This window comes from Amblyomma mixtum, chromosome 3, assembly GCF_055824585.1.
Source record: "Amblyomma mixtum isolate Tamu chromosome 3, ASM5582458v1, whole genome shotgun sequence".
Lineage (NCBI taxonomy): Eukaryota > Metazoa > Arthropoda > Arachnida > Ixodida > Ixodidae > Amblyomma > Amblyomma mixtum.
The window spans coordinates 18,267,389-18,292,405 of record NC_143014.1 but is presented as its reverse complement, the minus strand read 5'-3'; the positions used below and the strand labels follow the sequence as shown (position 1 = coordinate 18,292,405).

The 25,017-nt window shown below is 46.4% G+C and overlaps 1 protein-coding gene and 1 long non-coding RNA gene across 11 annotated transcripts in view; one reads left to right on the top strand and one right to left on the bottom strand.

The window, feature by feature from the left end:
- Window positions 1–1,692: 1,692 nt before the first annotated feature.
- LOC149349365 (uncharacterized) lies at window positions 1,693–13,088 on the bottom strand. Its single transcript, XR_016290053.1, has 4 exons — window positions 12,729–13,088; window positions 12,233–12,287; window positions 11,187–11,242; window positions 1,693–6,276 (listed from the first exon to the last, which is right to left on the bottom strand). It is a non-coding gene; the product is annotated as an uncharacterized LOC149349365 (long non-coding RNA).
- A 982-nt stretch (window positions 13,089–14,070) lies between these two features.
- Tnks (tankyrase) overlaps window positions 14,071–25,017 on the top strand; it is a 242,880-nt gene continuing 231,933 nt past the window's right edge. For 8 of the 10 annotated variants that reach the window (XM_089578276.1, XM_089578274.1, XM_089578280.1 and 5 more), the window contains exons 1-2: window positions 14,072–14,318; window positions 23,846–24,070. In XM_089578276.1, coding sequence (XP_089434402.1) covers window positions 14,126–14,318; window positions 23,846–24,070 — 418 coding nt within the window. In that variant the 5' untranslated portion in view covers window positions 14,072–14,125. Of the gene's footprint in view, window positions 14,319–23,845; window positions 24,071–25,017 lie in introns of all 10 variants that reach the window. The other 2 variants (XM_089578278.1, XM_089578277.1) reach the window with 2 other exon arrangements.

Below are 25,017 nucleotides of genomic sequence, written 5' to 3'. Positions count from 1 at the left end.
CCACCAATCCCAGCTGATTTGCTAACCTCTGCATCCGACTTCTGGGCGTCCCCTGCTAGTTTAGTTACCTAGGAATCTAATGTGTTAGCCCAATAGACTGATAGTTATCTATTCTCTGGGTTATATGTCCTGCCCTAATCCAATTTTTTTTTTTCTAATTTCTTGTATATCATTAACTTAAAATTGCACTCTAATCCACACTGCTGTCTCTCAAGCTTTCCCCATCATTTTACTCCTAACAACGGGCTGCATTGTCCCGGTTATTTTAAAATCTTTTCTGCAATGTCCATTTTTCATCCTCTCAGACAAGTGATGGCAGGGTGCAGCTGTTAACCATATGCCTTTCGATCTATATTTTCTTGCAAGGGTTATTAGCAAACTGTTTTTCGTTACATTACCTGTGTAGCTGATACATCGCTGCTCACACCAAGCGTGTGCCCCGATGCTTGACCCGCATGAGTGAAGTGCAGGCATCTGAAGAACATTTATTGCAGTCGAAGCAAAGCTTTTACAGCCATGAAAAGGAAGGGAAGGAGGGAAAGTGCACACTCCTATCACTTGGTGCATACATCCAGGACTAGACTGTGCTGCACAACGATAAGCCGCAATAGGGCGGCTGTCCATGGTTAGGACAACAGTGTCTTCCAAATATACTCCTGCCTGCCCTTATTTTCGAGGCAATTTCTTTCTCATGGTCCAGATCCAGAGTGACTATTTGGCTTAGATGCTGTACAACATCAGTGCATGTTAAAGGACCCTAGGCAGTCAAAATTAATCCGAAGCTCAACCCCATGGCATCTCTCTCTAACCGTCGTAAACTGTCGTTCTTTTCACGAACTGTTAAAAATTAATTTTCGCCCTATAATTTTTTTGAGCCTACCACTGCACTTTATTTAGGTCTTCAAGCATGCACTGTAAATTCATCCTCTGAATTGCAATGTCTGACTGGAATGTGACAATTTGATTGGGACCTGAAACAGACATGTGACAGCTCAAATGGGAGTCGAATTGCAAATCTAAAATCAATTGGGTTGTCCAGCTTTAACTGTAATGCCAATTTCAATCTAATTGATACCAAGTACGGTACCATTTATCTTTCTTTACAGGGACACATTCGTCTGCTTGTGGCTCTGTTGAGTTCATAAGATGTGGAGGGGGTGGAGCAGAAGGACAGTAGCCTCGCAGAGAGGTTGCGGAGTGAGAGGCTGTGCATGAAGCCAGGTCTTGACAGAATCGCCTACCAGGCTCTCCACAATTGCGACACACTAGAGCGCAAGTGCCTTCTGGATACCTTTAACTCCATCTGGGAATCTGGTGCCCACCAGACAATTGGCTCGTTGCAGTTGTCACCCCCCATCCTCAAGCATGGCAAGCAAGCAAGAAACCCTCTTAACTATCTCCCCATACATCTCACCTCTGCAGCTTGCAAGGTCATCGAACATAAGTTTCTGCGCTGCCTCACCTGCTTGCAAGGGCTTTTAACTTTCTCCACGAAACTGGAAGCAACTTTCGCTAATTCCGCTGATCCTAAAACAGCGCAAACAAGACAAGGAAACGTACAACAACAGCGATTCTAAAACAGCGCAAACAAGACAAGGAGGACGGAAGGAAACGTACAACAACAGCGCTCGTGTTGTACGTTTCCTTCCGTCCTCCTTGTCTTGTTTGCACTGTTTTACAATGAATACCTACCAACTCGCCCAGGCTTCTACTTTGGCTATTCCGTTGCACTGCCAACTCAGTCAACGATGTTGTTTCTAATCTCGAACAGTCCCTACGTAGAAACCACACAGCCTTCCTCTTTTTACTTGAAATCCAAAGTGCTTTTGACCTCATCCCACACTCCGCCATACTCTCCGCACTTTCACAACATGGAGTCTTGGGCCATCTCCTCCGCCTTCTCATGTCAGAGTAGGACATTGCCTAAGCTCCAGCAGGACCCTACCCAGGGGAGCTCCTCATGGTTCTGTTCTTTCACCTTTGCTCTTTAACCGAGTACTCTCACCCCTTCCTAAGGAAACTCCCTCTGTCGTCCACACAACTATATATGCTAAAAACATCGCTCTTTGGACAACGTCAGACCTTGAATCTGTTGGCCTCTCACACTCCACAGCCAAATCCAAGACCGTCCTGCTGCTCGAAACACCTTCCCCAACCTCCTCCTTCACAGCGCCTCTATTCCCTGGCTTAGCAAAGTCTGATACCAAGGCCTACTCATAGACTCCAACCTAAAACAAGAAACTACCACTTCTAGATTTATTGCAGAATTGTGCTAAGTCAACCGTGTGCTCCAACAGCTGAACGAAGGTTCTGCCAGGGCTCTGCAACCAGCCCAACCTGCAGAGGCTGTACGTCCTATGAGACATTAGAACACATTTTTTACTGCCCTTCTTTCTCTATACCACTTGCTTCCCTTCTCCAAGGTTGCAGAAACCTAGGTTTACCTGCATCCAGCTTCGATGACCTACTCTTTCCCAAATGCAGCAGGTCCTCACACTTATCAGCCCTCCTCATCTTTTCCCCCTGCAGGGGCATCTGCAAGATGTAGATGATGGTGAGTTGCGACGCCATGCCTTTCCGAGCATCCGCAGGGACATCCCTGCAGGGGGATGATGGCAAGCAGTGTGCCACTACGCACCCGAGCACCCATGTTTAGCCGTGCGCGGCAGCGCCGTGTCCGGGGAAAAGGGGATCCTGAAGGTTGAGCCGATGTCGAGCGTTTAGACCTTTAAGGCTCCTCGGAAGAGGCAACACACTACTTTGTGTTGCCTCCCGACCCGACTGGGGGAAATCGACAATCACCTTTTCCTATCCTCTATCTTTCACTTTCCTATCTCTCAACTCTCTTAGTGGTCCTGGGAGACTTCAACACACCCCACACCACATGGGCCTACAGCAACACCAATACCGCCCAAGGGGCCGCCCTACACGGTGCAGTAGATGCACTGGGACTAGATCTCCTCACCGACTTCACCTCTCTCATCCGCCCGCACAACCACATATCCAACGATACCTCCTCCGGTCTCACTTTCACCCGAAACATTCCACAAGCTGCCTTGACCAACCTAGGAGAGGCCCTAGGAAGCGACTATTTCGTCTTGTCAATCAGTATCCTGTCCCCTCAACACCAAACATCAATGGGCACCATCCGCATCACAAACTGGAATAAATTACGGGTGACTGCACCCCAATCATTATCCATAGCAGACATAGCAAAATGGAGCCAATTCCTATATGAACATCACTTCAAAAACATCCGCTGCCTTCAACGCATTGTAGAATACCCCTCAGCTTACAACCACCTCCTACACATCTGGGAGGCACGGCATGGCCTCCTACATAGATGGTGACGACAAAAGCACAATCGCACACTTAGCGCCGCATAGCACACCTCATGGAGCAAGCCCAAGGATACATCTCCCAGCTGTCCACCCAAAATTGGCTCCGGTTTTGTGTTCCGCTCAAGGGTACACTAAGCACATCCGAAACCTAGACCATCCTCAGCGCCTCCTCAACATGGACACCACCAAAGCCGCCACCCATCACACCCTGCAGACCATAGCCCACACCTATAAGGGCTCCGACCAAGCTCTGCTGGACGAGCTTCAGACAGAATACTTTGGTGCCCACCACCTGCCCCCATCCAATGCTCCATACACCAGCCTCCCCAACCCAGACTGGATGCCCCCATCACCTATGTCTATGTTGCTGTGCGGTTGGCCACCAGGTCTAACGCCCCGGAAGTGGACAAAATTATGAATGCCATCATACGTAACCTCTTCAGGGAAAACATTCAGGCATTTACGACATACCTAAATGAGCAATGGATCCCTGGAAAGCTCCCTCCAGAGTGGAAACATGTGGAGGTCATCCTCATTCCCAAGTTCAGCAAACCTCCTTCGGTGAAGGCACTCTGCCCCATTCATGTCTTGCCTCGGCAAGATTTACAAACAGGTCGTTCATACCCACCTCCGAAACCGTACTGATGCTAAGAACCTCTTTCCCCTGTACAAGACCGGTTTCCACCCTGGACTTTCCACTCAAGACGCCTTCCTCCTGCTAAAAACGACGTACTCACGGGCATGCCATCTGGAGGCGAACTTCAAGGGGGCATTTGACATCGCCCACACAGCCATCCTGAACAGCCTCAATCATATCAACTGCGGCACCCGCATCTATCAGTACATCACCGCCTTCCTCTCCAACCGCACTGCCACAATCGGCATAGGCACTATGTGATCCCAACCCTTGGACACACATAAGGGCACCTTGCAAGGAGCTGTCCTCTCCCCACTCCTTTTTAATATCGCTACGGCTCCCTTGGCCCACCAACTAGCTGCTCAACAGGACCTCAGCTACACCACGTATGCAGACAATATTTCCTCAAGGTCTACACGGGGCTCCCTCGCAGCCAAGAAAGAGGCTCTTCAAAAAGCCATCCTAACCGTTGAGGATTTCTTCACCAGCAGTGGCATGCAACGAGCCCTGGAAAAAACTGAAGTGATTCGAACACACGGACCCCGCTAAAAGTCACCTGGCTCTATCTGCCTCCGAAGCCATGACGATCTCATTGAGAAATGCCCGCTTATCCGGGTCCTTGGCCTGTGGGTTCAACATGACGGAAAGCCCACCCACACCCTGTAGACACTCCGCACCTCAGGTCTCAATGTCACCCGCATGATCCGCCGAATAGTGCGGCACGGAAAAGGCATGCGTGAAGCGGCACTCTCCGACTCGTCAAGGCCCTTGCTATCAGCCGCAGGATTTGCCAGGATTTGGTAAGTGGAAGCCAAGAGCGGGAGATCAACTACAGGCCATTTTTCTTGTCGATCACAGCACTGTGCAGTGTTATGTTCCAAATGAGAGCAGAAAGCATCAGAGTGATGAACTAGAAACACATTTTGCAAGAACAGGTTTGGTCTGGTTTATTGGGTTAACGTTCCAAAGCGACTCGGGCTATGAGGGATGCCATAGTGGAGGAAGGGCTGTGGGTTTAACCACCCGGAGTCTTTTAACATGCATTGACACATCGCACAGTACACAGGACTCCAGCATCTCGCCTCCATTGAAATGGAACTGCCACAGCTAGGATTGAACCCACGTCTTTCGGGTTAGGTACCAAGCACCATAACCACTGAGCCACTGCGTGAGTTTTTTTTTTGTACGTGTTTGTGTGTCCTTTTTTTCCAAAAGCAGAAGTAAAATATAACTGTTTCACTCTGGAATGAAATCGTGGAAAGAAAAATGACCATCTTAATGTAGGTCACTTTTTGCAGTACTTTTTGCCAGTGCATTCACTGCATGGTACAGGCACCATGTACAGGGTGCTCCATATTTATCAGTCAGGGTTGTAAAAAAATTCTCTTGCGCAAACCACTGGTCTATTTCTGCTAAAGCACAGACCACAGGGTAGCTTATGATATCTGTGTTTTCCGATAAATACTTTAACGTCGGAACTTGCCTGGACTGCCAAGAATCGGTGAAGGACTGGAGTCGTCTGCGCGCGGAATTTTCATGGAGGCGAGCGGGATAGCCGATTTGAGAGGCTTTGCCATCTGGTGAACTGGGAGGCAAACAATATCCCTGCTCGGAGCTGGGGTAGGTCTCGCAGTACCCCAGTTGGCACAGCCTGTCAAATATGCTGCTCCGCTTACCTAGACGAAAATTCTCCGTGCAGACAACTGTAGTTTTTCGCCGATTCCAGACAATTCAAGCAAGTTCTGATGTTTAAACCAATTATTGAAAAATGCAGACTATCATAAGCTACGTTATGGCCAGTGCTCAAGTTCAAACAGGTAAGTAGTTTGTGCAGGAGAATTTTTTTTACAACCCCGACTGATAAATATGGAGCACCCTGTATATCAAGGCATACCACTTCTGTAAACAGCAGCTTGCATGCACAGTCTCCTATCAGCCGTGAATGTAGGTTGCAATGCAAGCTGGGCTAGTTGGAGGCAGCACATAAAACTGTGCACAGTGTGAGAAATTAGACAGCAATAGAACAAACACATATGCGTGCCAGCACTGTCTTGTAGCTGTGACAAAATAATATCTGCAGCCTGAACTTGTGAGGCAGAGCTGGTATGTGTATGTGCTCTTTCTATTGCCATTTGGTTTCTCATGCTGCACGAAAGTATGTCATAATTGGAGCAATCGATGCATTGCTGTAGTCCTCGCAGAACATTTTCAGAAAACAACATCCTCCTTGACAGAAGGAACACAACTTGCTTGGATGCTGGCAGTGCAGCACAAGGGCTTGAAGAAGCTGATCTGGACCTGCAAGCACACAAAAGAGCCATGACAGCTGCCCTGGCAGTAGAAGTGCAACTTTCCCCTTGTGATTACCCATGCTTCCCGACAACTTGAATAAGTTTTTGTTTAGCACAGTGAAATGCGTAGTGGATGAAGCAATTGCACTGACCACCACAATTAAAGTATGCAGGTTTTTATGCAGTTGATAAAAAATTATAGCAACCGAAACAGAAGGAATTGCAGATTTAGACCATGACCTACAATAAGAAAAATTGGAAGGGACACTTAATCTTGGCCCTAAGGGTATGACACGATAGCGTTGTTGGTCTCCTGGGACTCCTCATGCCCCTCCTGGAGCAGTGGTGCAGCAGTTAAACGATGCACCACTGCCCTCCGATGACAGGTACTCCCAGTGGTGAGCCCCATGTTGCTCTTCCCGAGCGACCAATCATTAATTTAACTGCCAAAGTAGGCAGTTTGCTCACTACCTGGTTGTGATGACTCAGTGCAAGGTCACGTGACCAAGACGGCCCACCTGCCTCCTATAGGTTGCTCTCTGGGCACCACCTGCCCGAGCCATGCACGCGGTTTTTCACACACAATGCCGACGCTGACACCGGATTTTCTGGTGACCGTGGCGGGTGGCAGTTAAATTAATGATTGGTCGCTCGGGAAGACCAACGTTTGTCGCTCAAGTGCCACCGGTGACAGCACCTGCCATAGAAGAGCAGTGGCGCACCTCTAAACCACTGCACCACTACGCCAGGAGTGGTATGAGGACTCCCAGGGACCTCTGAATGTTAAGTGGAGAATGATGTTCTGCATTTATGGGAAAGAACCCACTACGTTCAACTCATCGCGTCATACCCTTAAGGTGGAGCTTTCAATTTCTACCTTACTCCTCCAGCAGCAAGTGCCCATTTCCCATTGTTGAACATGACAGCCAAGTAAATGAATGAATAAATTTAATTTTGGCATTACTGGCACATTCATATAAGGGGGGGAAGGGGAGTGCTAACAGCCAAATAAAGTTTGATTTTCATATATAGCTGTTATGAAAGAAATGTTTATACAGGTTACTGGAATGTTCACTGTATTTTACTGTATCATGCATGTATTCATCACTTTTTTAAATATACTGTAATATACCTTAAGGACTAACTTAATATATGCACCCAGATGAGATTTCTGACATTCAGTTTTAGGACATTATTAATGTAAAGCACAGCGGGGCTCAGCTAGTTGCTTTATAGCCAGTCATAAAGCATTTCATCTGAGTAACCTCAGCCAATCACATCCCTGCAGTACTAGTTGATTTACTGACCCCTGTTCATGAATGTAATTTGCAGAACTCACACAGACTATGCGCAAACTTTCTGAATGCAGTTGATCACTCCTTGCATCTACATCTTTATCCCTTTTTATCCCGAATTTTTGTGGCGAGCACAAACATTTGTGGTGGTTTTATCTCGTTAAGAAGCTATTAAAAAGCTGGTAAACAAATTACGAGGGCAGTAAGTACAGCGGTTTTCAAGGGAGAACCATGTCCAGTATACTGAACACTGGGATTTATTTGTTGCCCTAGGAGTAGCACATTTTCATCTGCACTTTAAGAATTGCAGCTACTTTCTTCACTATGAAGCACAGACTGTGGTTGGAATTTTTCCGCTTTGCCGCCTGAGTACGAATTGACATCAAGGTTCGAGTAGTCTCCAAACAAAATTTCCTGAATTTCCTCATTAGTGAGAGTTTTTCCTACAAATAAAACAACCAAATGGTGCTCAGAAGCATATTACTTGCACGACAAATCCACATCAGGGTATTTCTCGAACGATAGTGGGAGTTATGTAATTTTGGCACCAAACAATATTGAAAATCAAATGTAACCTGCTTGCGCAGGGATTAGAACAATACGAACAATTAAATCCTAGTGACCAGTACATTGGAGATAAAAATATTATCACATTGCGAAAAAACTACTCACAACTAGGGCAAACTTTTAACCATTGTTTCAAATGAAATTTGATTCACTTGCGAGAATTTATATATTTGAATTGGATGAAGAGGAAACTTTAAAAGAAATTGTTTGCTTGAGCACGTCGCGCGTGGCGGTCTGCTCGTGGAAGCTGCCCTCCTAAAAAGATGCGGCCAAGAGAGGAACTATCATGATGGAGATATTGCTAGTCTCTTCCAGAAGCCATCAAAATGGTTTTGGTTTTGATTTAGCTTTGTTTGATTTTTTTCATTGCTTTTTTTCTGATGTCCAGTGTAGTGGTCGCTAGGTTGGAAAAGGTTATAAAGCTGCCGATTTCAATTTAAGTTTTACTGCTCAAATATATTTTTGAGCAGTAAAATATAAGAGTATAAACCAAAAGTAAATAAAATTCAATAATAATTTTAGTAAAACATGGAATAAATAAACAAATAACTGAACAAACTCCAAGTCCTGCCCCCCAACCCCCCCCCCACCCCCAAAAAAAGTTCCGCAGTCCCTGCCCTCTAATGACATTGCTCTTTTGCAGCTGAGCTACTCCTCACCAAAGTATATGTCTGTGAACCCAGATACCTTCTTCTGTCCCAGAGTTCCCCATGAGTGGTGACTATGGACTTCAGACTGCCCTGTTCCTGCTCATGACTTACGCCTGCACCGACCTGCCCACTAGGACTGCTGCTGAGAGAAGCTCAAGATTCTGGCTTACTTCCACGACTGCCACTGATTAGCACTGGCAACTGATCTCTCCAATAGTGTGCTGCCTTCGTTGCCGCCACCACTGCCTAGAACTACTCTAACTGTGCTTACGGTGCACTTGCAAATGCCATACAGAGCTGGGTGTATCGACGGTACTGTTGTCTGCATTGATGGTGGCCCGGCTAACAAAGCTGCTGCTGTCATTCTATATTCAGAGCTTGATTTAATAAGGTTGCACTCCAAAGAGTGGAAATCAAATGCATTTTGAAACAAAGGGGACAGGTGTGTTACTTTATCCCACACAAGTACATGCACCATGTCATGGTGCATGTACTGCGAAAATTGAGAATTGTGGTTTACAACTGTAAGTTCACATCTCAATTCCAAACTATATACTCACCTATGCACAAAAACTTCAGTTCCTCAAAGACCTACATGTACACAGGAGTATAACGAAGAGACGGAGGGGTATTAATAAACTGAGCATGTCACCACTCTGTTTGGGAGGGCGCACTTTCATGGAGATTAATCTTTCTCACTAACAGAGCAGAAATATACAACAGAAAGTACAAAAACATGAAGCAGTTAACCAGCTCTAGAGATTTAAAGAATGGTACAACAGCCTAAGAGAGCTAAATAAGGCCCTGGAGTTTTGGAAGAAGAATCATCAATATAAATCGTGCAGTAATAATACAATAATAAAATATTAGATATTACAGTAAATTTAGTCCTCACTTGAAGAAACAGAAGTTTCAATTCTTTGTGTTCGCACATTACCTACAGAAAAACTGTTCAGGTGAGAAAACGCATGAAGGAAAACAGCAAAAATGCTGCCAATGAAGTGGGCTTTCCTTTCCTCTCTGTAGCACTTCCACAAGAGTATTTCACAGGGTGCCTAAAATACTGCAGACACCAAATTTTTGCTTCATGTTTTCTTTCAAATGATGCATTAGACATTAATATACATGTACCACCGTGCGATATTCGCCTATGACCGGTAAATAATTTAGAATTGTATTTCTTCCCGACGTTGTTTCGGTTTCATCAACTGAACGATGGCTGTGATGTGTAGTTGGTATCTAGGTCACGTGAGACACGATAAAAACAGCAATACAACTGCTGACACGTCATTTGGTGCCAATCCATTTCTAGAAGCAGGCTGGTTTAAGTGTTGTAGTAAATCAAACCTACGTAAAAGCATGTATAGTGAAGTTTCTTCCTGCTGACGCAACCTAAAGGCCAACTACATGTCACCGCCATTGTTCGGTTGATAAAACTGAAACGAGAACAACATGAAATAAGAAATTCAGTAATAAATTATTTAGCAGTTGCAGGCAAAAGCAAGTGATGATCCATAAGTTCAATGTCCAAAGCACCATTTGCAAGAAGAAAACATGCAACTAAAAATAGGTGTCTACAGTCCATTAAGAGTTTCAACTTTGAACCACTTGGGCACCTGACTCAAAGGCAACCAGATGAAGGGTTGTCTTGAATTCTAGTATACCCAAGCAACTGCAATACACGGCGACAGATCTGGGGGCATGTTGCCTCATACAAGTTGCAACAGAAGCTGTGGCCTATTACATGCCAAGTTACCTTCAACAAAGCTATGTTTTGAACACCACCGCACATGAAGGTTTATGGTTTATGAGGGTTTAACGTCCTAAAGCAACTCAGGCTGTGAGGGACGCCACAGTGAAGGGCTCCGGAAATTTCGAACACCTGGGGTTCTTTAACGTGCACTGACATCGCACAGTGCTTCCACACAAGACTTTTTTTTAGGAATTTTAGGCATTAGGAAACCCGCATCCTTCAGATCAGTAGCAGAGCAAAATAATCACTGAGCCACCACAGCAGCTTCACATAAAGGCTGCTCCCACAGAACAATAGCTGTTATACATGTACAAGAGGCTGTGTATAGCTTGTTCTATACGGCACACTGTCTGCTTATGAATCTAGTACAGACTTGTACAGATCTAAATCTGCTGCTTTCATTCCGTAGGCAAATTACATAGGTGCATTGGTGTTTCCCCAACTTCTCTCTCTGCAAATCATGTAGCCGAAAGTGCTCAGAATAACTTTTCAAACAACAGCGTACCGTAAAATGCAGAGGTGCCAAAATACACACTCCACAATAAAAGTAAATACATTGCGGGCATGCTTTCAAAAATTCGAACTTTTTCAAACTTAACCAGGAGCACGCTCTGAACCGGTGGAAACAGCGAAAGTATGCATTACGCCATACCAATCTCAGCTCACTGTGGTAATGAGGTCAAGGTAGAATCCAGCTGGTGGAAGGATCTGCAAATAAGGAAAGGCGCACGCTGCAGATCAGAGTAATGCTACAAACACGGCCAGTTTGCACAGATGAATTCAACAAACTCACTCCCAGAATTGAGTAAAGCAAGTGAGGGCTCCTGCTGCAGCAGAAAAACAAAGTAACGGCATTGGTAGCTGCTGGTTGATACACACATGAATTAATTGTTTTGTAAATGCAGAAGATGTGCATTTCCAAAACAATTACAACAAAACGAAACAGTGTAGTGGATTCACTGATACGGTAAGTGCTGCATATGCTGCTTGCATGGATGAACTGCACTGGAAAGTGGTTATAGCAGCTGCTGCCTTGTCCCTTGACAGCCACACGAAGTCCACACAGCGGCCGCTAGCTATCCTCCAAAAGACATGCTGGCTCAGCGTCATCTTTGGTTTGTCTGAATACCCTCTCAGTGCCCTTGGCAGCGGCTTAAAGGCATGCACAGCCTGTTACTTATGAATGCATTAATTTTTTTCTGGAAATCTTTCCCATAGCTTCCTCGAATGCATTGGAGCACACAGAACAAGTGTTGGGAAACTATGGTAGGGACAGGCATCCCAAATGTTTAAACAAACGCAAAGAATTATACCAATGCAGTTATTTCGGTTGTAAAACGATAAATATTTCCATGGGCATCGACCTAGTGCTAGCTGAAGGCTAATGAAGTCACGTATTCCTTGCGGCATCCGTCGCCTTACACATGAGTTACTTGGCAGTGACGGGCCTGAGCGGATAAGCACAATGAATGCATTGCTGCAGTCTCATGCTGTACAGAAGGTTCGTGGCACTCCGAGGTACGCCAGTTTTTTTTCACACTGAGCCAGCTCATATTTAAACTTAGGCTCCTCGCTGGCCAGCAACCCCTTCTTTCGCTCTTCGGAAATATCACAAAGAAGCTGATCTCCTGCATTGCAGCACCGCGCGAAAAAGGAAGGAAAACATACAACTGGTCCGCACAGGTAAACGCCACCTACCTGTCGGTAATCCCGACGCTTTCATAGCGGAAGTCACGTACCCCAGCTGCTGAAGCTGCGAGGAAGGCAGTAAAATCCCACAGTCCAGTGCGTTTACGCTGGCACACACAGAAATAACAGTTGCGGCCAAATTGTACAGAGGCCATGAGCGAAGGAGATGAATCTTGAAAAAGACAAACCTTCGTTAGAGGCAACCGACTATCGATAGGTGCACAGTAGCAAACATGCAACAGTCCTTTCAAGCGCGAAAAAACGACCTCATCGACGCCACTCCGCGGTCTCCTCGCGCGCCTTCACCCACACGATGTCGCGAAATTTACATCAGAAGACGCCGCATTAATAATCGAGACCGTCACACACTTGCGCAGTCGTGCAGCAGCTCTTTCAACAAGCCACAAGGCGATGACAGAGCGACGACGAACACTTTTTATCTAGTTGGCGGGCAAGTACGAAACAACATCGCGCGTGCACAATGAATTATTTTGACAGCACTCACCTCAGTCTGGAAAAGGTTGAAGGTAGGACTGCCTAAACCATGAACTGAGAGCAAAATTCACCGAGCTCGCATCTACCAAAACAGCAGCAGGCCGATTCACGAGAGAGAAACGAAAGCGCAGATAGTGCAACGAGGCGCTGGAGCATACACGAGTTCGCCCGTTCTCTGAAACGCGCGCCATCCTCGGCCTCGGCATAATTTTAGGCGTCGGGGTTTGAGAGTTACATGCCGCAAAAACAGAAAACCGAAAAGCCCTCTGGCGTCACATCCGCCAACCGTCCTCCTTTCCACCTACCCTCTGGGCGCGCATGCGCAGTTTTGCGGAGTTTGCTCTCTCGATGTTCAGGTCGTTGCTAGTGGCCCGAGTTTTCTTAGCAACAACGACAACGTTGCTAGTGGCCCGACTTTTTAAGCCTAAATTTTGACGTCACTTCCACCACATGCTCGTTAATGCATTGGGATTACGAAGGGCCTCTCCTTAGTTTTCCTTCCTCCATGAGGTACCATGTTTTGGGGCAATTGTGGTGCGAGTTTATCGAAATTTCCATTAGGGAAAACATAGAGTTTCTTACTATTACCTAGAGGGAAAGCTGACAACCCGTCTATGGGAGTTTGCATGGAGGCCTCGATACCACTTCAGCCACCATGGGCGCTCAAAGCATCATGGGGCAGTGAGCTACCGACTGCAGAACTACAACTTTTGGCCAAAAAATAATAGAAAAATAAAGCTGGTCAATAACTACGAATGTCCTAACATTCAATATCCTGTCTGTAAATTGCAGCAAACGAGCAGAAAAGCGTGTAAATGCAAAGTTTCCCAAAAAAAGAAGCTCCGCCCACATTCAGCCTCCACGCACAGACTTCCTCCACGACAAAAAAGTAGTACGCTACTTAAACGTTTCTTGTTACCTAAACAAGAAGCTTATCACAAGAAAAAAATTATGAGTTCTAGAACTTTGAGACGTGGATTGTTTGGTACAGTCAAACATTAAAAAGCTGATTTAGTTTACAGTCGCGATTGATATTTCGGAAAGATGAAGCTATGGTAGTGAAGCCTTCCTACATGAGTGAAGCCCAACGTGAAGCCTTTCATTGGCGTCGTGTGCTATTGCGGTTTCACTACTATGGCTTTTGCACACTGCGTTCGCGCGAAGGTCGTCTGCGCCATGGTCTGCGCACACCATAGAGTTTCTTACTATTAATAGTAAGAAACTCTATGAGGGAAAACGATTAGAAAATTGGCAGTTCAAAAGCATAGCAGCAACTGCCATCACCCCGTTTCAAAGAGAATGCTTCTATCTTTCATCCACTTACCCATCCATCGATCCATCCATCCATTCATCCTGTCTCGTGACGTCACGTTCTCACGTTGCTGGTCGCAATAATAATAATAATGGATGATGGCAACCCGACGGGCCCATCTACCAATATCTCTTGACGCACCTCCAGCAGGCTCCGATGCAGGGCGTGAACTCTTTGAAGGCTGCAGAAACGGTGACGTGACCCGTGTCAAGAAGTTGGTTACCCCGCATAATGTGAACTCGCGGGACACAACAGGACGAAAGTCCACTCCTCTTCACTTTGCTGCTGGTAGGCCTAACGTTCTGCTCTCTATAGCTCATCCCTTTGGAGTGGGTAATAAACGTGCTTAATGATTTGATGCTTAATGATCTTAATGCACGTACTCCCTTCTCTCTCTCGTGTGGGCATTGCTTGCCTGGACGTGTGCTGCGCGGGTCACTTTGGTAGGCCTGCTCCGGTAACTGTCACGTCTTAAAATAATGATAATAAAACTGCACACCAATTCACTGCTCTGCTGGTGTGTATATGTGGGTGTATGGGTATATATATATATATATATATATATATATATATATATATATATATATATATGTGTGTGTGTGTGTGTGTGTGTGTGTGTGTGTGTGTGTGTGTGCGTGCGTACGTGCGCGTGCGTGCGTGCGCGCGCGCGTGCGCGTGCGCGCGTGTGTAGTTCAAATAGCTGCTGCAGTTTCACCTCTTCCTCTAGCTACAATGAAAAAGAGCTTCATTCTTGTCGTTTCTTGGCTGGTTAAATTGGTGCCGGAATTTAAATCTTTCCACTGAGCAAAGTTCTGGAAATATATTTATCGCATGTTTGCGGATTTTGAACAGCAGGTGAATGTTTTGTATGTTGACAGGCTTTGCTTGAAGCAGCATTAAGGAGTGAAGGGCCAAAGCAGAGGCACGCATGTACACGTGTGTGCGCCTCCTCGTTCGCCCTTCTGGAGTGCCTCCTCGACAATGTGGTTTTATTCAACATGAAGCGTACCCATGTTGCGCGGCTAACTGACTTTTGAACTACCAGATTTTGGCGTCTGACAGGAGCACACAAAGCTGCACGTTATGCTCAGGGTGAGATGTGTGACTAGTGCACTCGTTCCGTCACAAAAGTGGACGAAGATTGTGTTCAGACTTTAAGAAGTTGTGTTGAATACCTAGGTGTGCGTAAAATGATCACACTTGCCCAGTTTGTTAGCGCCTGCTATCCCTGTAAAAAAAAAAACAAACATACAAGTAGGTATGAATCTGCAAATCTGGCTGAAAAGGTTTATTGCAGAAATACTGGTTCTTTTTGTTTTGTATTCAAGAAATTGCAATCCACAGAATTCTGTTGCAGTAGAAGGGACAGGATATGCATAAGAAGGTGCATACAGTCTGGCATGTCAAGACAGAAGAAAACCCTGGGTTGCAGAATACATAATGCTAGGGGAAAGGCTATGTCACAGGGTGAGAAATCAAAGACAATTAAATTAAAAGGCAACAGTTCAAACTCCTGGGACCTATTCCCATCCTAAGTTTTGACAAGCTGGCCAAAAGAGCATCTAATAAGTTGTGCAGGTGACATGATTTGGCAGCAGATTTTAGTTACGGATTGTGTGCTGAAGAGTGAGGATACGAGTCTCAAAAATCTACACAACTCTCTAGTGTGACAGGGTCTTTAGGCTACTGCGTTGGAAAAGGCTAAGAGTTAAGAAGAAATTTTGGGCGCAACAGTTCGGCATGAATTCCGATGGGGGTGTCCAGCCTTGTGCAAAAGTTTTGTTGGGCATTGCAATGATTGCACTTGTCGTACATGACCCCTATCACTTTTCGCTGAATGCTTTCTAGTTGGGCAATACATTGGTTAGTAGAGCGAAACCAGCAAACGGTGCTGCATTCCAGAACTGTGCAAACTAGGGAAATGTAAGCTCTTGTTGTCAGGTGAAGCAAATTTAAGGAAACAATGTGATGAGTAGTGCGCGGAGAGGGCTGTAGTTATGCGCTAAAACGCGCTTCCATTTTAAGTAACGTGAAATTAAATTCCTAGGGGCTTATGTTCATGTACTCATTTGGTGTCTATTGTTAAATTCAATATGCATAAATTGGAGCGCTTTTGTTTCTAGTGACGTTCACATAGATGGCCATATCCAGGTCGTTTCATCTACCAGTGCTGACACCATGTGTGTCAACCAGCATGGGCGAGTTAACGGATACCTGATTTTACTGCATGTTTTCATCTTTAAAATGGTGTGTCAGACATTAGAATACATGGATCGTTGCATGGTATTTGCCTGCGAACGCTAAATAATTTATAATTGAATTTGTTCTCTTGCGCTGTTTCGGTTTCAGTCCCATCAACTGAACGATGGCTGTGGCGTGCAGTTGAACTTCAGGTCATGTGATGCACGGAAAAACTGTAGTATAAATGCTGATATGTAGTTTTAACTCGCGACAGCACTTAAACCAGCCTGCTTCAAAAGATAGAATTGCAACAAAGGACGCATATGTTGCCGTTTTTTTTGGGCCTCATATTACCTACAGTTCCACTACACGTCACAGCCATCTTTTGGTTGATGAAACCAAAACAGCATGAGACAAGAAATTCAGTTATAAATTATTTAGCGGTCGAAGGTGAATACCACTGGGCGCTTTATGTATACCAATGTCTAATGCATCGTTTGAAAGGAGAAAGCACGAAAGCAAAAATTTGGTGTCTATAGTACTTTAACGATTATCTGATCTTCACAGCACCTGATATCTTTGTACCTGATCCAGTTATGTGTGAACATATCTGCTCCATTTTTTGTTATCTGTGATATTGTTGATGAAGACCGGAAAAAAGAAGTGATGGTCGATTTGCGTAGTTAGGCCAAATGCAAATTAGGTGTGCTAGCAGTTCGGTTTTTCCTTCGGTTCCGGTGTTCATGGATGGCGCATGTTTGGATAGTGGTAATAGGTTAATATCCATACATGTGGAATTCCTACAGCGGTCATGCGATGCATCACTGCCCTTCTATGGCAGGTGCAGCCGTTGGTGGGACTTGGGGTGGGTTGTGACCCAGGCTGGCCTTCCCGGGCAGCCCCTCATGATTAAGTGAGCTGCCGGTGGGCAGGTGGATAGTTGTACACACACGCACCTGGGCAGGTTGCTCACCGTCCGGTTGACAGGTGAGCAGTGGGGTGCCGGAATGCAGCCTTAACATTGCCCTTCATATTAAAGAAATTGTTGCTGACCTGACAGATATTTATTTGATATGATATGTGTATGATATGATGTTTAGGAAATAATGTAGGGTGCTGTAGTTCTTTGTTGGCATGATGTGCCTGTTAGATTGCTGAAATATCATTTTAATTTGTTTTCTTTTTAGGCTGATGGTGTTGGAGCATGGTGGCAAATTTTGGCAAAGGTTATGAGGTGGCCTAGCACTATTGGCCCCAGCGTTAGTTATTGATTAGGTGTTTGCACTTTGCTCCTTTATGTGGCCTTGGCGACCGCATTTCGATGGAAGCAAAATTCTAGAGGCCTATGTGCTGTGCAATGTCAGTGCACACTAAAGAACCCTAGGTGGGTGAAATTTTCCGGAGTCCTCCACTACGGTGTTCTTCTTAGCCTGAGTCGCTTTGGGGCGTTAAACCCCATACATCTCTTTTATGCTTGAATCCTTTGTAAATGTATCTAAAAGTGCTGTTATTTGTAGCTTTTCTTTTTTTGCTGGAGCCAAATGGACAGTGCAGCAAGTATTGATTCAAATTTTCTTGGAGGTGAGCTCTGCGTATGAACCATCCTGAAAGAATGCGTGGCCACACTTGCACATGAAAATCGTCTGCTTATTAACACTGGGCTAGCAAAATGAGCAATCGAAATCTCCTTTGCTTTTTTTTTGGAATTTTATAAATGGTGTGATCTTTTTTTTGCCATGTACCACTTTGCATTTCTTCTTGCACAGTTCATGGCAATGCATGAGGCAATGCAGACATGTGTATCCGGGAGAAAGTAAAGTGGGTGTGGTAATGTCTTCTATGGCAAGCCATGTCGGTTTGAAGTGGCATTGTAAATCTTGCGTCAGCACATGTAGGTGGTTATGTAAAGGTAGGCAACGTGAAAGGGTGAAATCAAGGATGCTAAAGTTGGCATTAATTATACAATACATTGCTTATCTTACTCTAATGTAGGCATTAGAGGAGTTAAAGGGATTCTGAAATGATCTTGATGGTCATTCTAGTGCAGTAGATTGGTAGAGGTGGTCTTTGAGTATTCAGGTGATGGGCTCTATAATTTACAAATAATTTTTACAAATTGCTTTATAAATTTCTGCTTGCAGTAGCTTCCAACCGATTGGGGAGACTGTGTATTTTTAACTGCCCCTGCCCTGGTGATGTCACTGGGTGGGAGTGCCCAGGTGGTGTTGGCGGGATGGGGCACGGGGTGTGCAGTCCTGACCTGTTTTCTTTATTTTTTCCGACAGCATGCATGATGAAGGAGGGGACGAGGAAGAGCATCATTTCTTATGTCCGGTGTTAATGAATCTAGCTTAAAAATTCTTGTGATGAGCAATGGAGTAATGATTGCTCGTGGGCTTTTTCTAACCTCAGTAAATAGAATTTCATGGTCCCTTTAGGCTTGACTTTGTCATGCTTTTGTAGCATGTGATGGAAACAGAAAACGGACCACAAGGGTGTTGTACAGTTCGCCTTATTTGGCCTGTCGTATAGGGTGTCTGAATAAAGCTCGTGGAAAAGGCGAGTCATTAAAAAATACTCAGCATATATTGATAAAGGTTAAGGCTGACTCCTTGCCACATACAACAAGGGGGTGTCAAACCTTCTGTGCTGCTTTAGAATATGTTCATGTGTGATGTCAGCACTTAGTTCACAAAATGCACAACAATGCAAAAAAGATTCCTATGGCTGAGTCTGCTGTCCAAGTCATTATTTTGCTAGTCTGTCCAGAAGAATTTGTGGTAGATGCTGGGGAGGGGATTGTGGGAACATCCAAACAAGAGAAAAGAGGTACTATACTTGGAGACAGGTTTCTGTGGCTACGCAGTGGAAGCTACAAGGGCAAGGAGCAAGGCTTTCCGCAAGCGCTCTCTTATTACCCGCTCATTAGGGAGAGAGATAGGCATTTAAAGAGATAGGCGGCGCGTTCGTAGCTTCCATTGCATAGCCACAGAAGGCTGTCCCCGAGTATAGGCAATGCACCAGCAGCTGTGGTGGGCGTGCAGTGAATGAGAAAAAGTGTCCTTTGGTAACTTCCCGTGATGTTTTGCACTGGGGCAGGAAAGGCATTAGCGTCATTCGGAGCGGAGCAAGCTGCCATTCCGCAATGAGAGAGGGATTGGTGTATTAGTATGCATGGAGTGAATTGCAGTAATTGAGGTGCGAGTTCCATGCTTTCATGGCACTTTTGTTCATGCTGTATATGGGACAGCAATACATTAGGGATCTCATAAGCCATGGGTGTATTGAATGGCAAATTTCTTTTCAGATAGAAAGCTGTGACCTCTAATTGAATTGGCACGGTTACTCCATGTGGCTGATGGTTCATTACGCAGAAAACTCTGTCCCCATCATGTTGTTGTGCTTTTTTTTTTATTCTCAACTGAAATTAATACCAGCTAATCTATTGCAGGTAATGTTTGTGGTAGCTTCCATTTGTCTATTTCATGAACTCGAGCAAAATTTTTTAGAACCATTGCACTCCTCCTAAATAATTCTGGCCAGTGGAATACAGAATCAATTTTCATGCAGTGTTATGACTTGTTGCGAACAAAAAAAAAAATGCGCTCGGTCACATTTATAGCCGTCAGCTTGTTTCAAAGGTGCTCCAAAATAGCCTATAAATTGCTGCTCCCGTGCCTGCTCCAAAAAGCTGGAGCCTGCTTCCACCCCCTGAAGGTGGCAGTTGCACTGAATTTATTTGAATTCATTTGATTGCCATTTGCTATGGTGGGCAGTTTGCCACCTGCTTTTTCAATACACGGACGGGCACAATGACAGATGCTGGCTTTTCTCAAGAATGGGACTTCTAATGCTGTCGCAAAAAAAATGATTTGATAATATTCAGGCCACACGATAATAGAGCTTAGCTTAGTTGGAAGCACTAAATTTTTCTCAGCCAGAATGCCCCTTTTTTGTTTTTTTTGTGAAAGCATTACTAGTCCCGTTACGACAAAAGCCGGTGTACGTGTGTGTATGCTCGCAGATGGTGCAGAAAATGCCAGCGATGACAAGCAAAAAGGGCGACGTCACCAAGTGGCACACAGCAAGCCAAGCACCGCCATTTCAAGCAGTCATATACATGTCGTTTGTAGCTGGCACGGTGGCTGAGTGGTTGTGGCACTCGGCTGCTGACCCAAAAGATGCGGGTTCGATCCCAGCTGGGGTGGTAGCATTTCGATGGAGGCGAAATACTCGAGGCCCGTGTACTGTGCAACATCAGTGCACGTGGTTGAAATTTTCCGAGTCCGTAAACCATAAACCAAATATGTCGTTCATCTATATATACTCCCACTGGTCAACCTCAATGTGGCACCAGGTTTCCCAACAACATTCATACCAAAATTGTGGCGCAGCCTTTTATCATACTGTGTTCTGGGTGGTGTAATATAGTTTCTTGATGCATATAGCTTACGTGTGCTAGTCAAGTTGGAGACTAGCTTGAGAGGAGGATTCGTACTGATGACATGCGCACCTTCAATTGTATGCCTTCCCAGTTTGCCCCTTTCCAGTTTACCCGTTCCATTAAGGCGTGGTTAAGGTATCCACCGAAATGTGAGACTGTTACCGTGCCACTTTGTTTCCTGCAAAATCAATTTTCGTATCAAAATTATGATGCAACCGTTAGTCGTTGTGGGGTTTATAATTGGGGGAGATAAACACGTTCTCCTCGTTTTACCGCGGCTGACACAGTTCAAAGCCGCGCGCACCCCACCCCGTGATCGCGAGCACTACCGAGCGCACGCCGACCACGGCGGGCCTTGCTCTTGGGGAACAAAGGAACGACACACTGGCTGACACAAACAAGGCATTTATTGCTATAACAACAATAATGCCAGCTAGCAACAAAAATTATGGCTGAGGCTTAGCTAAGGCTAAGCCTAGTCAGATGCGAAGCATATTGGTGGCTAGGCTTGGTAATACATGGCTTTCCTTGGTTGCATACTTGGTCATTTTAATACAACCACTAGAAGCCTTCGTCGTGGGGGAAGACAACGGCATGGCTACAGCGGAACGCCGACTAACCCCGAGACGCGCGTTGGGTGAGCGCCTGGATTGCCACGGAAGCCGCGTCTGCCTGCCCGGTGGAGCGAGCGTTTCACCTACACCGAGTGTGAACGCGCGTTCGCAATGCGCGGGAATGCCGCTCGAGGACATTCCGGCGTCTGTGCGATGGCATCGTCACGACGACGTCACGGTGTCACGTGGCGTGACAGCTAGGGGTCCCACGGCGACGGCGTGAGGTGGAGGCCGCCTCTCTCATCCGATGTCACGTGGTGTGACGTCACGGTATCACGTGGCGTGACGTCACGGTGTCACGTGGTGTGACGTCACGGTGCCACGTGGTGTGACGTCACGGTGTCACGTGGTGTGATGTCTAGGGGTCCCACGCCGACGGCGTGAGTGGTAGCTCTAGCAATATGCTTCGCATAAAATACACTGAGGAATCGAGGATGTCCGACTCACCAGCACGGCTACGAGCGAACGTTCGCCCACGCTAGGGCAAAGGGAAGCTCTGAGGCCCGACGGGACGGGGTGGTGGGAGCACGTTCCAACCACAAGACGCTCGCGGCGAAGAGCGGAGCGGCGCGCGGAAACGTCCGCTTGCGATCCCGGTCCCAGAGAGAAGAGAGAGAGCCTTCCCCCGTGCGCGAGCGGCAAAACACGCCATCCGTGGCGCTGCTGTCGCTGCGACGGGAGCGCCCTCCCCTGTTAGTTAAAAGTAACCCCACTAAAGGGAGTGCGTTGCGGGGAAGCTAACCACAGGGAACTAGTGAGTTGAGGGAAAGCGAACGTAGGGGATGAAAGCGTCTCCACATCGTACAGTGTTCTGGGTGGTGTCACTGGTGCGTGTATATGGTGTGTGTGTGGGTAAGTGGGTGGGTGTCAGTGCATCCAGTGACGGTAATGCTTTTGCATTTCCACATGTGTCTTCCACATGTGGCTGTTTCTTAAGTGTCTCTGCCACGTTTATTAATTTTCACTATGGCAGTTCTCATGGAGGAGTGCTTTGACAGTGTAAATTTCTCAGTGGTGTCAGATTGCTACTACACATCAGGGCTGCACTAGCATTTTGCCCACTCCAACAAAGCTAGCCTTGACTCTAGGACCCTAAGAAAAACTCTTCTGGCTAGAGCAGCTTTTATTTCTTTCACTTCCTAAACTGACTTGAAGCACACGTACCGCCTGCGCCTAAGCGCACCTCTGTGCATAACTGCTTTAGGTAGCCGTTTGTGCGTAGTTGGTTCATAAATAACTTTGACATGTACTGCAGAGCCACTTGTGTTGGGTTAGGATGCCAAGCTTGCTGCTGGTGAAGCGTATAGAGCAGTGCTTATAATCTGCGCCTTCTGTGCGTATACCTTTTGTGCTTCACTGAGATAGCTACGTTGTTCAGAATCCGGTGTCGTCACTGTAAGCAAAAGATCACGGGCATGACTCTGCCAGGTGGTCCCTAGAGAGCACCCCAGGAGGCAGGTGAGCCACTTACAGGGCCTGTCCTGAAAGTAATGAGACAAGTCACGACATGGCATGCGCATGCGCTAGGTTAGGGAACCGGCTTTGTAGGAAGGAGGGGGAGCCTTCAGCTTTACAATGCACCGAGTTCAGTTGGCTTCGAGCAAGCAAAGCGAATGGATGTGTGTGGGCGTGCACCCGTTTCATCTCTGCATTGAGGAAACCATGGAGCGAACGTTGGAGCAGTGCTGCGCGGTGAAGCTTTGAGTTAAACTGAGTAAGTCACCTATCGAGACGTTTGACATGATCAAGACAGCATGTGGGAGTGCTGAGATGTCCAGATCGCAAGTGTTACTATGGCACAAAGCATTTACAAATGGCCGTGAAGACGTTCAGGACGACACAATCAACATTACCGTCTATAACTGTTGTCGACGGGCATCCGGACCGTTGCTCGTAGTGAACGTCTTCACGGCCATTTGTAAATGCTTTGTGCCATTGGAACACTTCCGATCTGAGCATTGCATCTTTCCTACATGCTGTCTTGATCATTTGGAATGTCTCGGTAGGTGACTTACTCAGTTTATTGCAGAGCTTTACCGCATAGCGCTGTTCCAATGTTTGCTCCATGGTTTCCTAGACGCAGCGATGAAACGGGTACACACTCTAACACGTCCACCCGCTTCGCCTACTCGAAGCCAACTGAGCTTGTCGCATTGTGAAGCTGAAGGTTTCCCCTCCTTCCCCCAAAACCAGCTTCCCAATCTAGTGCATGCACGCTATGCCACGACTTGCCTCATTGCTTGCAGGACAGACCCTGTAGGTCATCACAACCTGCCCACCGGATAGTGAGCAAACTGCCCACCGTGGCAGGTGGCAGTTAAATTACTGATTGGTCACTCGGGAATATCAACCTGTGCCGCACAAGGCCCACCGCTGGGAAGCACCTGCCATCGCAGGGCAGTGGCGCATCGCTTAACCACTGCACCACTGTACCAGGAGTGGTACGAGGATTCCCAGGGATCTATGAATGTAAAGGAGAGGATGACCGTGTGCATATGTAGAAATTAACCCCCTACGCTATCACGTCATACCCTTGAGGCGTAGCTTAAGCTCCACCTTTCATTTTTTGCTTACAGGGTTTGGACGGCGTGACGTGGTCGAGCACCTTCTTCAAAATGGAGCCAATGTGCATGCCAAGGATGATGGTGGACTGATTCCCTTGCACAATGCTTGCTCCTTTGGCCACGCAGAGGTGGTGCAGCTTCTGCTCAAGCATGGGGCTGACCCCAATGCGCGGGACAACTGGAACTATACACCGCTGCATGAGGCTGCCATCAAGGGGAAGGTTGATGTGTGCATAGGTAAGTGATGTGTTGCAAAATTGTGCCTGGTGGGTTTTTTTTTCTGCAGGGGTATAAGCTGTGCAAAATGGTCATGTACTGTGGCAGTTCTTTCGTGTTTTTAAGATATTTTAGTGTAAGGTGTTGAAGCCCAGATGGGGAGGACAGCACATCTGTTGATAGGAGGCAAGAAAAGCCATCCCACCTTCTACGTTGTTGGCCCAAGCAAGCGCTTTGCCATCGCTGCATGTCGTTCATGTGGCACATCTTCCAGAACTGCCCTGGTGCATTTCTGTCTTCTGGGGGAACATGATGAGAGCAGCTCAAAGTTCGTGTAGCCAGAGGTGCCCTTGCAGCATTTTCCTGAGGCAAGAAGTGGCCAGTGAGGGGAGATGATTGAGAGCAGGTGGAGCCTGCTTGGCGTGTTGCGAGTTGAGTATTGCTTCAGTGTGGGTGATAGTTTTGTGGATGCCTCAGTGCTGAATGTTATTCTCTTTAGTGCGGCAGAGTTTATTGTTCCTATATTCCTCCCCTCCAAGGAGCTTGCTCACTGACCATTTGCCCAACAGTATTATGCTTGTGGTAATATAGAGAATTCTCTGTCCGCTGCTAAGGATGCGGGTGGCTCTGGTGAACACTCTCAAGTGTTGGCAGAAGATTGGACAGCTGTCGTCGTAGCTCTGTTGGTAGAGCACCAGCCGTGAAATTCGGAGGTCGTGGGTTCGGTTTCTACCACCTCTTTTCCCTTGCGTTGCGTTGTCTGCTCAGTCTTATGCTTAGTAGAGTATGACTGGCCCTCCTCCTCCTTCACTAAGTGATGTTGCTGTGTGTCTTTCTTGACAACTGAATAAAATAAAAATTCCTCGCATGTGACCTTTCCAACACAGGTTATTGCAGATCCTCCGACTGTAGAAGCAAGTGGGTTAAGTTGAAATGTCTCTTATAATCAGTGCTGCCAACCCTAGGGG